Raw genomic sequence first — 13,822 nt, forward strand, 5'->3', positions numbered from 1 at the left:
TAAATTGTAAATATCATACAGATGAATAAATGATTCTACAAGAGATGATCTTAGTTTTTGAACCATCTTGGCAAAAAATAACAAAATACAAGATGGAGCACTGAATTTATAACCTACGAGAACCGATCTCAACCACATCACCATGAGGTCACTGAATCTCTTTCTAACTCTCCTCGCTGAAATGATGTTTCGAAGCTCTTTGTCAATACCGTAGAACACTGTAGAAGCCGGTATAGTTGACTGATTATGCACCAAATTGTTCCTTTTGCTTCCACAGATGAAAGATGACTGTTTGCACCGCCAACTTCCTCAATAGTGTAAGCCTTTTTGATTGTGAAGATCGTATCCAAGATAGGAGCTCAGCCCAGGTTGTAAACATTATTGACGGAGGTTGACATCTGTGGAGGACCTCACGCCAGACTTCCCTGCTGTAGTTGCAGGGCAGCATCAGGTGGTCTCTTGTTTCATCATAGGTAGAGCACAATGGACACAAAGGCGAGATAGGGACTACCCAAGCAACCAGTCTTGACCTCGTCGACAGTCTATCATAATTAGCAACCCACATAATGAACGCGTGCTTCGGAATGCATCCTTTGAACCAGACAACGTCCACCCAGTCTTTAACATCCTCTCGCGGTCTCAGCACCTCCCAAGTGGTGGCAGACCTGAAAATACGCAACTGAGAATCACCAGCAATCCATTCATACTCATCATTCACATTCATAGGTAAAGGCAAAATAATAGTAGTGAGGTAAGTATGAAGTTCAACTTCCTTTTGAGATCTTGGGTGAGGGAGTCTCCAAGTGGATCCATTGATTGCGTCCGCCACCACGGAATTCTTTCTTATTCTCAGCGATCTTGGACCAGACTGACCTATGTGCTCGATCAGCTGGCCCATGGGAGATCAAGCGTCAAACCAGAAGCTTGCGGACCTTCCATTGCCGAGCCTGGTTTTACAGAACTGAAGCGCCAACGGTCTGAGGTCCAGAAGCTTCTTCCAGGCCCAGGAGTCAGTTGCAGAAGCTTTTACGGTCCAAAAAGATTTATCATTCAAATGAATACTCCAATGCCAATCTGCCCATAGCGATGGAGTTTTCGATAGTAATAACCAGATAAACTTGAGACACAGGACCTGGTTCCAGACTAAGAGACTCCTAAGACCAAGACCTCCTTCCTCTGTCGGCAGACAAACTGTTCGCCAGGCAATTTTTGCCAGACCTCTCTTGTCGATATTTCCAGACCAAAGGAATCTGGAACAAAGGGCGTCGATACTCTTTATGCATCCTTTAGGGAGAATAAAAGCTGAGATCCAGAAGGTGACTATGCCGAAGATGACAGTCCTGAGAAGCTGCAACCGCCCAGCGAATGATAAGAGTTTTGCCGACCATGACTGTAACCTGTTGGAGGTCTTGATCATCAAAGGAGAGTACTCAGAGATTTTTAGCTTTCTGCTCATGAGTGGGAGCCCGAAGTATCTGATAGGGAATTGACCATAAGGGAATCCGTAGCTGGCTATAGCCGCGGATTCCGATTGGTCCAGCCCTGCCGTGAAAAGCTCTGTTTTGGTATTGTTCATGTGTAGCCCAGACCAGGAAGCGAAATCATCGAGGCATTCCGTGATTCCATGTAAGCTTTTACTCATTCCGTCAAAAAAGACCATCACATCATCAGCGAACATTAGGTGTGAGATCTTGAATTGCTCTGTTCTCGGATGAAAACCAATAATGCCCACTTCATATCGCGACAAAAGAAGCCGAGACAGACCCTCCATGGCCAGCACAAATAGATACGGAGAGAGCGGATCGCCCTGTCTGATTCCTTTAGTGCTTTGAAAGAATCCACCCGTTACTCCATTTACCGAAACCGAGAAGGACGCCGTTGATAAGCACTCAGAGATGAGACGTATATAACTCGCAGGTATGTCAATAGCCCGGAGAGTAGCAATGATGAAGTCCCAACGAACACAGTCGAACGCTTTCCTTAAGTCTACCTTGAGCATGCCTCTAGGAGAGACAGGTTGAGTGTTGTAGCCATTAACCAGGTCCGTTGCGAGCAGTACATTCTCCGCTAAAAGACGCCCGGGAAGGAAAGCTGATTGTGCTTTAGAAACCAGCAGCGGGAGAATCTCTTTGAGCCTAGATGCCAGGAGCTTGGAAATTACTTTATATACCGTGTTAAGGCATGAAATAGGTCGAAAGTCCGTTGTTAGGGAGGCGTTGAGCTTCTTAGGTATCAGTACCAGGTTTGCTGAGTTCCATTGCTTTAAGAGACGGCCAGAACGGAAGAATTCCAGTACAGCTTCCGTAACTTCAGCCCCAACGATCGACCAAGATGCAATAAAGAATTCCGCCGAGTAACCATCAGGGCAACCAGATTTATTCTTAGGCAAAGAGAAGAACGCATTCCTTATATTCTCCACTGAGAATGGTTTTCCAAAGCTTGATATCTGCTCAGCTGAGCATTTGAAATCAAATAGGAGGTCCAAGTCGCTTTGAACAAACAACGGCTGCGAAACTGGGCTGCCAAGAAGATCCGAAAAGTAATTTACACACAACTCCTGAATACCAGCTTGAGATTCAATGCGCTCCCCAGAGTCGGCGATAAGGAAATGAATGTGATTAACGGCGTGACGGCATTCTGCATATCGATGAAAGAGTCTAGAGTTTCCATCCCCACAAGAGAGCCAACTGATGCTCGATCTCTGAAAGAAAAAGGCTGTCTCAGCCGCAGACAACTCTTCCCATTCATGTAAGGCCTGAAGCTCAAAGGAAGCATTAGTTGTTTACGGGATGGATATCATAGCAGATTGCGCTTGGATAAGTTTCTCGTGAGCCAGAGCCGTCTTTTTTTCTATTCCCGAGTAGTTCTGATTACTGAACTCGCTGATCAAATTTTTCAAGAGCTTCAGCTTCCTTGCGACCCTGTACATTGCCGATCCAGTAACGTTGAAAGAGAACCAGCTGGTGCCGATAGTAACAAGAAACTCCGGGTTTTGAGTAAGGAAATTGTAGAATCTAAAAGGTTTCTTAGCCCTTATTCTGGCAGGGTCTAGCGTGATAGAGATGACCGCGTGGTCCGAGAAGTCTGGGCTACCAAAAAAAGCCACTGAGGACGGGAATAGTGAGTACCAATCATCATTGACCAGGCTCCTATCCAGCTTCTTAGCTAGCGGCGCTGACTTGCGCTTGTTCCACCATGTAAAAGTTGTGCCCCTGAAGTTCAGATCGTCCAAGTTAGCATCAAGGAGACAAAGATTGAAGTCTCTGATTCTCTTATCCATGTTTAGAGTAGGGATTAATGAGTGCTCCAAGGGATCTCTGATTTGGTTGAAGTCCCTGACCATCAACCATGGTTTCGTGTCCATTCCATGCGATGCAGAGAGGGCTGATATCTCCGACAAGAGAAGACCACGCTCGGCAGGATCATTTGAAGCGTAAACAGTAGAGATGAACAGCTTAGACTGGGTAGTAGAAGGCCAAGTAACCTCAGCAGTGATCATCTGGAGCGACTTAGAAATAATATTAACTGAGAGAGAAGGATGCCAGACAAGCCAAATTTTCCCAAGTGTAGAGAAATCGTAGTTATCTTCAGCATACCATTCTGGAAAAAGTTCTGACACAAACTTATTCTTCTTGAGCTGTTTTACATGAGTCTCAAGAATTCCGCCAAAAAGAGGAGAGTTTCTCCTAAACCATTTCCTTAATCCGCTGTGGTGGTTATATTTATTTAGACCGCGCACATTCCAACAAAAAATGTCTGTCGACATAAAAATTAGATTAGATTGGGGCCCCTGCCCCGGTTTCCTTTTTGCCCTGAGAACTTCTGACCTGAAAACTTCTTTTTATTCCGCACAACCTGAAAACCCAATTCCAAATCATGCTTACTAAGCTCTCCTTCCTCCAAATCAGAGTCTGACGATTCCACATCTGAAGAGTCCGGCTGAACATCAGAACGAGAGGATCCAGAAGCACCAGAGCGGCTTCTAGCGCTTACCGGTAGAAGGTAGAAGGGCGTGTTACAAGATTCACCTACAACCTTATCTTTCGCCGTTCCAAGTTGAGATTTGTGCAGCTCAGTCTGCACTATCTCAGGGTGCACAGGAACAGTCAGACTAGTTTGAGTTTAGGAGAGCGGAGATTTACCAGCCGCAACTTTATCCACCTCCTTCCATGCCTGCTTTTCTTTAGATCTTCCTCTCCGAGTCTTCCTAACATTAGGCTCATTTTTCTGCTTCTTGGGACAATTAGCTGGGAAGTGACCCTCTGAGTTACAAAAAGAACATAGCTTAACTGCAGAAGGGCATCGTTTCGCAATATAACCAACCTCCCTGCATGATTCACAAACCGGTGGCATCCATGGGCTTGAAACCAAAACTCTACTGATTTCTCCAGACTCAAATTGGACATTCACAGCTTCAGGGAGAGGCTTCCTAGGATCGATGATGGTGAACACCTTTGCCACCTCTAGGTTAGTCTTATTCGCAGTGGCAGGGTGTAAGAACTTAGGATGACCCACCAGTCCTGCGATACGTTCTAATTCATCCTCGTTAAAGAATTGGAAAGGCACCTTCCTAAGCTCCAACCAGATCGGCGCTGAGGTGAGCTCCGGTTTTGATGGCACAATGCCTGGTTCCCACTTATCAACAAACATGGTCTGACCTTTAATTTGCCAGAGACGCTGAGTAATAACTCTGTGTTTTGTTGCATCTTTAGGAATCCGGAACAGGAACGCGAACCCTTCCATTTTCGATACCGCAATATCCCTGTACTGTTTGCTCCATATTCCGTTGACGATGTTATGGATTGTACCTTGAGAGGGGGGATCCGAGTAGAACTGGCCCAAGACAAAAGGCTCCCAAGATTTTCTGTTCTTTTCGATCACAGAGTTTGGGATTTTTATACAAGCCTCACCCGGAGGGAGCGTGAAAGCTTCACCCTTCTTTGACAGACGCTTTCCTTTTGCGTGAGCGCACCAAGTATCTTCAGGAGCCTTTCCAAGGCTAGCCTGTTGATGACCTTGGTTGGGGTTAGGCTCTGAAGCAGAGTTCTTTTCTACCCACATCAGCCCCCGTGGAGGGAGAGGGGTAGACATCAGCAGCAAGCGAGCTCAAAGTAACCACCTTGGCATCAGCAGTAGCAGCTTGGACATTCACATCTGAGGATCTCTTGTCTATTGAGACCGTCGCATCATCCGATACTTCAACAGAGGAGCGGAGAGTCTGATCAACTACGCTCAACTCTAGGGTTGGAGAGTTAATTTCATCGCGAGCTGGAGATGGATCTGCCTGTTCAACGGCGATCACTTTCACACAAGTCGGGATATCACTTTGGACGGAAGCTAGATCCGAAGAATCTTGCAATTGTTGAGCAACCGGGACGGCGAAACAGCCGATTTGGGCATCAGAAACAATCTTGGTTCCAGGAATAGGCAGGTCATTTGCAACGGGATTCGATTTCGTCGAAGGGGACGATTTCGGCGGGGACTTGGTCGGAGATTTCTTGGGCTTCTTCTTCTTCATCAGCAGCGGCGGTGATGGAACAGAGATTTGGCTGAGGAGCCGACGCCGGATGAGGCGCCGGTGAGAGGCTGGTGTCGGAGACACTGTTGCTGAAGATCGCTTCGAGAGTCGCACTTCACAAGAATTTCAGTAGCCATCTTTCATTTCATCTAATAGCCTCGCATGCCCCATGCATCGTAGTTAACATCCTTACTCAATTCCTTCCTCGTACGGTTCGGCAAACAAAATCTTTCGTCCAAAACCAAACCGACACTGAATTTGAGTTTTTATATTAAACCGAACGCTACGCCGGACTAAGGAGACGTTATTGGTTTATATATTTTGATTGATTTAGAAATCCATATAGTATTTATAAATCCAAGTAAAATATGTAAATCCAGAGGTTTTCCCTCTGATTTGAATCTTTGTATTTTCAACTAAAAAATTCAAACAAATCTATTCAAATCCATTATAAAATCAAATATATTAGTAAATCCGTACGATTGAATAACACTTGATTTGATATAGAATTTATAAATCATTAAACCAATAACACATGATTTTAATACAGATTTTAAAATCATAGATCCAATAACACTAGATTTAGTTCAGATTTTCAAATTCATTAAAATACAACAACCAATAACCTCTACTAGGCAAACCAGATCTAAACCGTAAAATGTAAGTAGAATAACTGAACCCAAGTCATTTATATTTTAATCAAATATATACTGGAAATATTATATATATTATATTGTCTAACAACAAATTTGTTTGGTATTTTTTTTTTGTATCCACTTTTTTCTAGAAGCAAACACGTTTAAATATATACTGAAAGTGTATTAAATTGTCTGACAACAAAATTGTTTAAATATATACTGAAAGTGTATTTTTTGTATCCACATTTAAACACGTTTAGATCCAACTAAGCCAAACCGAGTATTCTTCTTGTTCAGGTACAGTTTGGGTCCTACTTTAACAAAACCGAAAAATATGAAATAGGATGTGAACCGATTTTTTTTTGCCAACTATGTGCATCGATCTTAGCAAAAAAAAAAAAAAAAAAAAAAAAAAAAAAAAAACTGTCCACACCTATATTAAATATAATGTGTTAAATTATAACCATCTCCGACTATACTACACATATATAAACAAGCCATACACGTATCAAATTAACAACAAGCATTTGAAAAGAAAAGGAAGATTAAAAAGATGGGCAACTTTCTCTGGAAAAGCAGCGACGTGCACCCGGTGTTCGGCGACGGAGGACGGAGAGAGAACCTGGAGGCCGGAGAAAAGAAGGGTCCCTTAAGGATAAAAGTGAGGATGAGAAGGGATAAACTAGAAGAGCTTTTATATTTGTCTCGTCGTGGTGACCAATCTGAGGGTGACGGCGAAGGTGGTGAGATTGGTTTCTTGATTCTTAAAGAATGTATGGAAGGTCACTTGCCGGCGACGGTTCTTGGCTCGGGTGATGATGTTCCACCTCAACGGTGTGAAAATTACTTGGTGTCTAGAAGATTGAGTTCCATCAAAGAGGAATAACTGAATGAATATGTCTTGATTCATGGATACCAAATATACTTTAGATAACCGCACTTTAGTAACGTTTTTTTTTTTCAGATCCTTCTAATATATAGTATTATATTAGGCTAAGAAGAATAAGAGAGTATGTTGGCTCATGCATTGTAAAGATACCAGTATTACCGTACTATGTACGGGCACTAATATAAAATATGTTTATTTTGAACATACTATTAGAATTTATAATTAAGATAACATTAAAATTTTGATGTTTATAATTTACAACAGTTCAATATAGACACAAAATATATAATGTTAATATTGTTTCAAAACCAATATAATCATTAAATATGATCGAACAACGAAAATATATATCTTACAAAAGTACAATTTGTCAACTTAGTTTTGAGGTTATTATATTTTGTAGTCATTTTCTTATTCTCTCACTCATGTTTACTTTTTTGGTCATATTCTTTTATATTTCTTTTTATACAACGATGCTATTTGCTTCGACATTTCTTTTTGAGTGAATCTACAAATTCAATAAAACTATTTAAGGAAAAAAAATCAGAAGTGTATATTGAATAAAAAATAAGATATCACCACATTTTATAGATTATAAAAAGTTAAACACACACAAGAAAAATATGGAATACTTACCGAGTCTAAATAATAGACATAAGTCTTTTTTCTCCTACAACCCGAATTTCTTATGCCCTATTTTTTATTTCTAATTATCACAACATTTTTCCTTTCTTCTTTTCTTCTTGTTGTACTTCTCAAGTTTTCTAGGGGCCATGGAAGTGTGGTTTAAGGTGAGCCTCTTACTCCTTCCCTGAATTATCACCAAAACAAATAAACGTGTTCCATAAATTGATAATTAGTTTAGTCTAGTTTAGTCCATTATGAAAATTAATTGACCTATTTTGTTTACGTACCTTTTTCTTCTGTTCTTCGGCATCTAAAATAATAAAAGAAAAGAAATATATAGTATCAGTGTTTTTTTCCTTTGAAATGCTAAAATAGATGAAAAAAAAGCAAAGCGAGAAATTTTCTAAAATTAAACCATAGAAACAGATTTGTAAAATACTTGTTTTTGTACAATAGAGTTAGGGATGGTTATTGTTACCTTTGTTGCTGAAAAAACTTTGATTTGTCATTCATTTATTGGAGAATTAAGCTTTCAAAAGCTTTGAAACATAAACCATATGTTTTTTTTGCTACAGTCAAGGACTCCGTCGTCGTAAGAAAGAAGAATATGAAACAATAGAAAAGCAAAAGGAGAGAGGAAGGAGAGAGGAGGAGTTTAATAGAGAGTAAAACTGTTTTGTCAAACTTATATAAGAACAAAACAGTTTCAAATCGTAACTGTTATTTTAGAACGTGAAGTTTTTTTTTGTCAAGAAGTGGAAGTGATAATGTGAGAAATTTTAGGGTTTAGTTATTTCGAATTTTAGAAATTTTAGGATCTAACATTATTTTTTGTTGCATTTTAATTTTAATTTTTTAAACAGATGTCATGTGTCAAATTTTGATTCGCTAGGTGACTTGTGCTTTAGTAAATAAGGGATAGGTGTAAATTTCTACATTTTTTTTTCGTCTAAAGAATGTAAATTCACATTTACACAAATTAAATATGAATTCTTCATCATACTCAAATACTATAATTATTTTTACTTCAAAATGTGAAAGATACACTAGTATATAAACGATATGCGGTATATGTACTCATTCTTCCACATGGTATTAAGGTCCAGCTAGTAAATTTAAACAAACGTAACACAATTTAAAATAACATAAGATTTGGTTTTTAAATATAAGTTGAAGAACGATCATGTCAAAGGGAATCATAATGTGTGAACCTTTCACGAACGAGAAATTTTAAATGGATTTCTCAATTATTTGAGACACTTTACTACTTAATAAAATACTAATGATTTTGTTTTCACACTTAACTCAGATAACAATACCAATAAATTAATGATGCTCTAAAATCTCATATCATAAATATAAAAGACAAATACTAATATATACTCCATCTGTTTCATATTGAGTGTCGTTGTAGAGAAATTTTTTCGTTACAAAATAAGTGTCGTTTTCGATTTTCAATGCAAAATTTATTAATTTTATACAGTAATTTATTTTTCTATTGGTTGAAATATGGTTAGGTGTATAGTTAATTGTATTTTTATATAGAAAATATACAAAATTAATTATTTTCTTAATTTGTATGCACAAGATCAAAATGACATTTAATATGAAACAGAGGGAGTATAAAAGAGACAAAGAGACGTAAGTAATATAAGTTGAGTTATATTTTCATAGTTTTAAATAATTATCAGTTTTTAAATTCACTTTAAACATTTCATCTTTGAGGATATCTCAAAGAATAAACTATTACATACAAACTTCAAATCCAATCGATAACTTTTAAACTCGAAACTTCACAATCGTCTCTGGATGAGTAATATAAAATATATCTTTTAAAATCGAGGTCGATGTCACGTGAAGTTAATAGTTAAATACATTTTCCACGATATTCTAGTTTCGGTCAAAGTCAAATATCGTTAGCGAAGACTTATACGTGGAAAGTGGAAACAACGGCAGCACCAGCCTAAACATTTCCTTGGCCCAAAAATATACGTAGTTCATTAACTACTTTTGAAAATGGGTCTGTTTAAGAAAACTAACAAGTAACTAAATCTATGTTTTACGTTATGTATCGGAGTTATTAGATTATATTAGTCAACAAATGTCTATCTTATAGACAAAAAAAAAATGTAAAACCCGTGAAGCGCATGAAAACTAATATTTGGAAACATTTGAAGAGTAAGCCAATATTATCCTAGCATGTTTACATTATTTATATTCCATTTGTGTATCAAATTTGAATTATGAAAGTTTACGTGATGTTTTTTTTTACATTATATGATGTTAGTAATATGTTAAAAGCTAATCACTATATATATGAATCTAGGAAAATTGCTTAAAATACCACATTCCTAATATCAGTTATAACTCTAGAATTAACTAATCTAGATTTAATATTTAGAGTTGAGGGGGTGGATAGCGTTTTGGAATGAGAATTTAGGATTCTAATAACTATATAAATAAATACTTAAAAAGTTAATTAAAAAAATAGTTTCAAAAATAATTTTTGAACTTCAAAAAAAAATTTGGAAAAAAAAGATTATATAAAAGTTCGAATTTAAAAACATATAATTCAAAAAAAATTATTACTTTTATTTAATTTTTTTATTATATATAAAAAAAAAGGATACAAGAGTCTTTTGTTTTTTAATAAAGAAAATATTTGTGAAAATGTCCTTTTATTGAAAATAAACATGAATAAATGATATGCTAATGCTGTAAATATGAAAATTTCCAATGAATCTGTAGTCTTGTATCAAACACAATTCATAGAATTTTTTTAGTGTCCAAAGTTCACATTGTGTTTCTTTGGCCGATGGATTCAACAAGAAATAAAGTCTGCGGAGAAACATCTTGTGTGTTTTCAACTTCTACAAGCGATACAAAGGAACGTTCTGCTTCGATGCGAAAGCTCGCTATCGCTATCGTTGTCGTGCTATGTATTTTGTTCATGACCATAGAAGTTGTTGGTGGCATTAAGGCAAATAGTTTAGCTATACTAACCGATGAAGCTCATTTGAAGAAGTGGTGTCTGTTCATGAGCTTCACATTTGGGCAATAACAGTTGGAAAATTCCTGTTTTCTTGTCATGTCAAAATCAAACAAGAATCTGATGATGCTATGGTGCTTAACAAAGTGATTGATTACATCCGGAGAGAGTACCGTATCAGTCACGTTACCATACAAATCGAGCGTTAGAACAACAAAGCAAGCCGGAGACGGTTAATATATCTGGTTCTCTGTCATTTTCATGATCAAATCTCAATCTTCTTTTTTGCTTTCTCGTGTTCTTTCCTTTACATTGTTCTTTGCTATGTCATTGTTTTTGTTTATGAAGTTTTTTTTCCTTGTTTTATCTTAAAATGGGTATCTGAAAGGACATAGCTTTATTTGAGATTAGGTCTCTTTGTGTTATGTTACTATAGAAGAATCTGAATCTTTAGGGTTTATCTCTGATAACATGCCTATCAATAAGAGTGGGGGCATGTTTGTCCTTAGAGCAAGTAACCATAGCTCGTGTGTGACAGTAGCAAACCAGATCACAGTACACACACACACGATAAAAAAAAAAAGAATTCAAACTTTCTTTGGAGTTTTTAGTTTTATAGTTGATAAGGTTTCTAAGGTCTTCATTAACAATGCAAATGCTGATTCCTTGTTTCTTTGTTAAGGATGTTGATTGTTGACTTGAGAGACTGGCTATGAATTTTACCCATTGACTGAGATTGTAGACAAAACTGGGACATTTTATAGTACAACACTATTCAATGCCGTTGAAGTCAAGGCATCAATAATACATAAGATTCTTTAGTGTCACATTATCTATAGATTCAAGATATTAGACAAAAACCACACATAAGAACATTATAAAATGATGGGGGCAGCGTAGTTCTGTATAAAGGCTTTGATTTTTGAGCTTTGAAGAAAAGGAATGGTGTGGTGTGTAATGTAATGATGTATAATGAAGAAAGGATGATTGAGACATCATGAGAAAGATGACAGAAACCCAATACAAGCTCTCTTACCCATGACTTGTCTCTATTTACCTTCTTCTTATGTGTAAATTAGAATGTCCCCACAAAGTCTCTGTCTCCACTTCAAGACAAAACTGCCTCCACCAATAATCAATCTTTCTCTCCCTCTCTCCTCTCCTATGCTCTGCTCAGCCTCACCAGCTCTTCTTACAGTACCTAAATAGATTTGTTTTCTTACCTCTCTGGTTTTTTACAGCTCCACTGTTTTCTTCTCTATTCAATAGCTACTAAAGAGTCACTGCTCTCTATATAAAGCTAACAGTTACAAGTCCAGAAAGACTCAGAATCAGAAGAGAGTACATGAGTTTCCTATTCTGCTTCTAAGCATTTATTGTTACACACATTATTGCGTTATAATAATACATAACAAACAAAAGCTTTCAAATGGAGAGGTTTCAAGGACACATCAACCCCTGTGTATGTATATTTTGCTTAATTTAGGAAGATTTCACTTTCTTTCTCTCTTCCCCTTGAATCATTTTTTTTCTCTCAATGCTCAGAGAAACAGACTTGTATTTACTCATTTTTCCCTAATGAGCCCAGATGCTTTGCATTCAATGCTTTTCTTGTTTGTTTTACAGAAAACAATAACAGATTCTGCAATCAATTTTGTTTCCCATCTACTTTGAAAACATTCCATTTTCCCTTCTACTTTTGTTTATTATCTCTACACTAAAACTCACAAGTCTCAGAACAAACACAGTTTCATTCTTCTCACCAAGTAAAATCTAAATCCTCCGTCTTTCTTGCAGTTTTTGGATCAAAATGCTGATGGGAGAAGCTTAGAAGCCCAAAGCTTTGCCTTTAAAGAAGAAGAGGAGGAAGAAAGCATGCAAGACACAGTTCCATTTCTACAGATGCTGCAAAGTGAAGAAGACCCTTTACCGTTTACATCATTCAAAGAACTATTGTCTCTTCAGAACCTCCATAACCATTGGGAACTCGACAGCTATCTTTCACACAATGAAACCTACCCAGTTTCAACCACATCCATGGAAGTAACCAGACAAGCTTTGTCAAGCCAAGAACTACCCTTTAGCCGACAACAAGACATGACAGTTCCTTCTTCCTCATCAACACCAAACTCAAGACGCAAGCGCAAAATCATCAGCAACAACCCTCCTGAAGTGACTAGAGGGAAGAGGAGGAAAACTAAACCAAGTAAAGACATTGAAGAGATAGAGAATCAAAGAATCAACCACATTGCTGTTGAACGTAATCGACGGCGGCAGATGAACGAACATATCAGCTCCTTACGTTCTCTTGTCCCACCTTCTTACATCCAACGAGTAATCTCCACAACAAAGAAAGTCTCAATCTTTAACCCTCAAAAACCTCTTTAAACTTGTTTAGTGTTTTGTCTTGCAGGGAGACCAAGCATCTATAGTAGGAGGAGCTATAAACTACGCGAAGGTCCTCGAGCAAGTCATAAAGTCACTTGAGTTGCAAAAGAGAACGAAACAGAGTAGTGTAGTAGAAAACAGAGTTACTTGCGTCCCAAGAATCGAAGCTACGTTGATACAGAACCACGTTAACCTTAAAGTTGAGTGTCGGAAGAAACAAGGGCAGCTTCTGAAAGGAATCGTTTCACTTGAAAAGCTTAGACTCACTGTTCTTCATCTCAATATCTCGTCATTGTCTTGTTCGTCAGTCTCTTATTGCTTCAACCTCAAGGTAACTTACTTTTTCATTTTTATTAAATGCAATATTTAACGATATATCACTGGAGCAGATGGAGGATGACTGTAAGCTAGAATCGGCCGAGGAGATAACGAAGGTGGCGCATCAGATTTTCGATACATAAAGTCGATTTTTTTATTAAAGAATAAAAAAAACAAAATAAATAAATTTTGTTTTCTTAGGCTTTGGGTGTTTTGTGGGGTTTTGGTCCCATGTAATTAAAGTTTGACCTCTTCTGTATTTATGATATTTATCATCAATCATGGTTTGACTTTTATCTCTATTTAATGGGCTGACTTCCGCCTATTGACAAATAATAAATTGTTTTGTTTGTAATGGTATGGTCAATATCATATGGTATGGTCGATATCATATAAGCTGAATCTGATGACGATGATGTTTTAACAAAGAAAACACTTGTTTGTATGATTTTTTT

The 13,822-nt window shown here is 37.7% G+C and overlaps 3 protein-coding genes and 1 long non-coding RNA gene across 4 annotated transcripts; 2 read left to right on the forward strand and 2 right to left on the reverse strand.

Moving 5' to 3' along the window:
• Nucleotides 1-244: 244 nt before the first annotated feature.
• On the reverse strand, nucleotides 245-898 carry LOC106309229. Its single transcript, XM_013746284.1, has one exon. The coding sequence runs from the start codon at nucleotides 896-898 to the stop codon at nucleotides 245-247; it is 654 nt and encodes a 217-aa protein (XP_013601738.1).
• Nucleotides 899-6,688: 5,790 nt separating this feature from the next.
• Nucleotides 6,689-7,092, forward strand: LOC106311318. Its single transcript, XM_013748518.1, has one exon. It carries the CDS (start codon nucleotides 6,710-6,712, stop codon nucleotides 7,040-7,042), a length of 333 nt encoding a protein of 110 aa, XP_013603972.1. The 5' UTR covers nucleotides 6,689-6,709; the 3' UTR covers nucleotides 7,043-7,092.
• Nucleotides 7,093-7,648: 556 nt separating this feature from the next.
• On the reverse strand, nucleotides 7,649-8,299 carry LOC106311323. The gene is made up of 3 exons (XR_001263990.1): nucleotides 8,151-8,299; nucleotides 7,960-7,982; nucleotides 7,649-7,856 (listed from the first exon to the last, which is right to left on the reverse strand). It is a non-coding gene; the product is annotated as an uncharacterized LOC106311323 (long non-coding RNA).
• A 3,615-nt stretch (nucleotides 8,300-11,914) lies between these two features.
• Nucleotides 11,915-13,781, forward strand: LOC106309983 (transcription factor bHLH67). The gene is made up of 4 exons (XM_013747167.1): nucleotides 11,915-12,123; nucleotides 12,459-12,995; nucleotides 13,075-13,380; nucleotides 13,439-13,781. The coding sequence occupies exons 1-4, from the start codon at nucleotides 12,091-12,093 to the stop codon at nucleotides 13,508-13,510; spliced, it is 948 nt and encodes a 315-aa protein (XP_013602621.1). The 5' UTR covers nucleotides 11,915-12,090; the 3' UTR covers nucleotides 13,511-13,781.
• The last annotated feature ends 41 nt before the right edge of the window (nucleotides 13,782-13,822 follow it).

The sequence above is a fragment of the Brassica oleracea genome, chromosome C8 (genome assembly GCF_000695525.1).
Source record: "Brassica oleracea var. oleracea cultivar TO1000 chromosome C8, BOL, whole genome shotgun sequence".
Lineage (NCBI taxonomy): Eukaryota > Viridiplantae > Streptophyta > Magnoliopsida > Brassicales > Brassicaceae > Brassica > Brassica oleracea.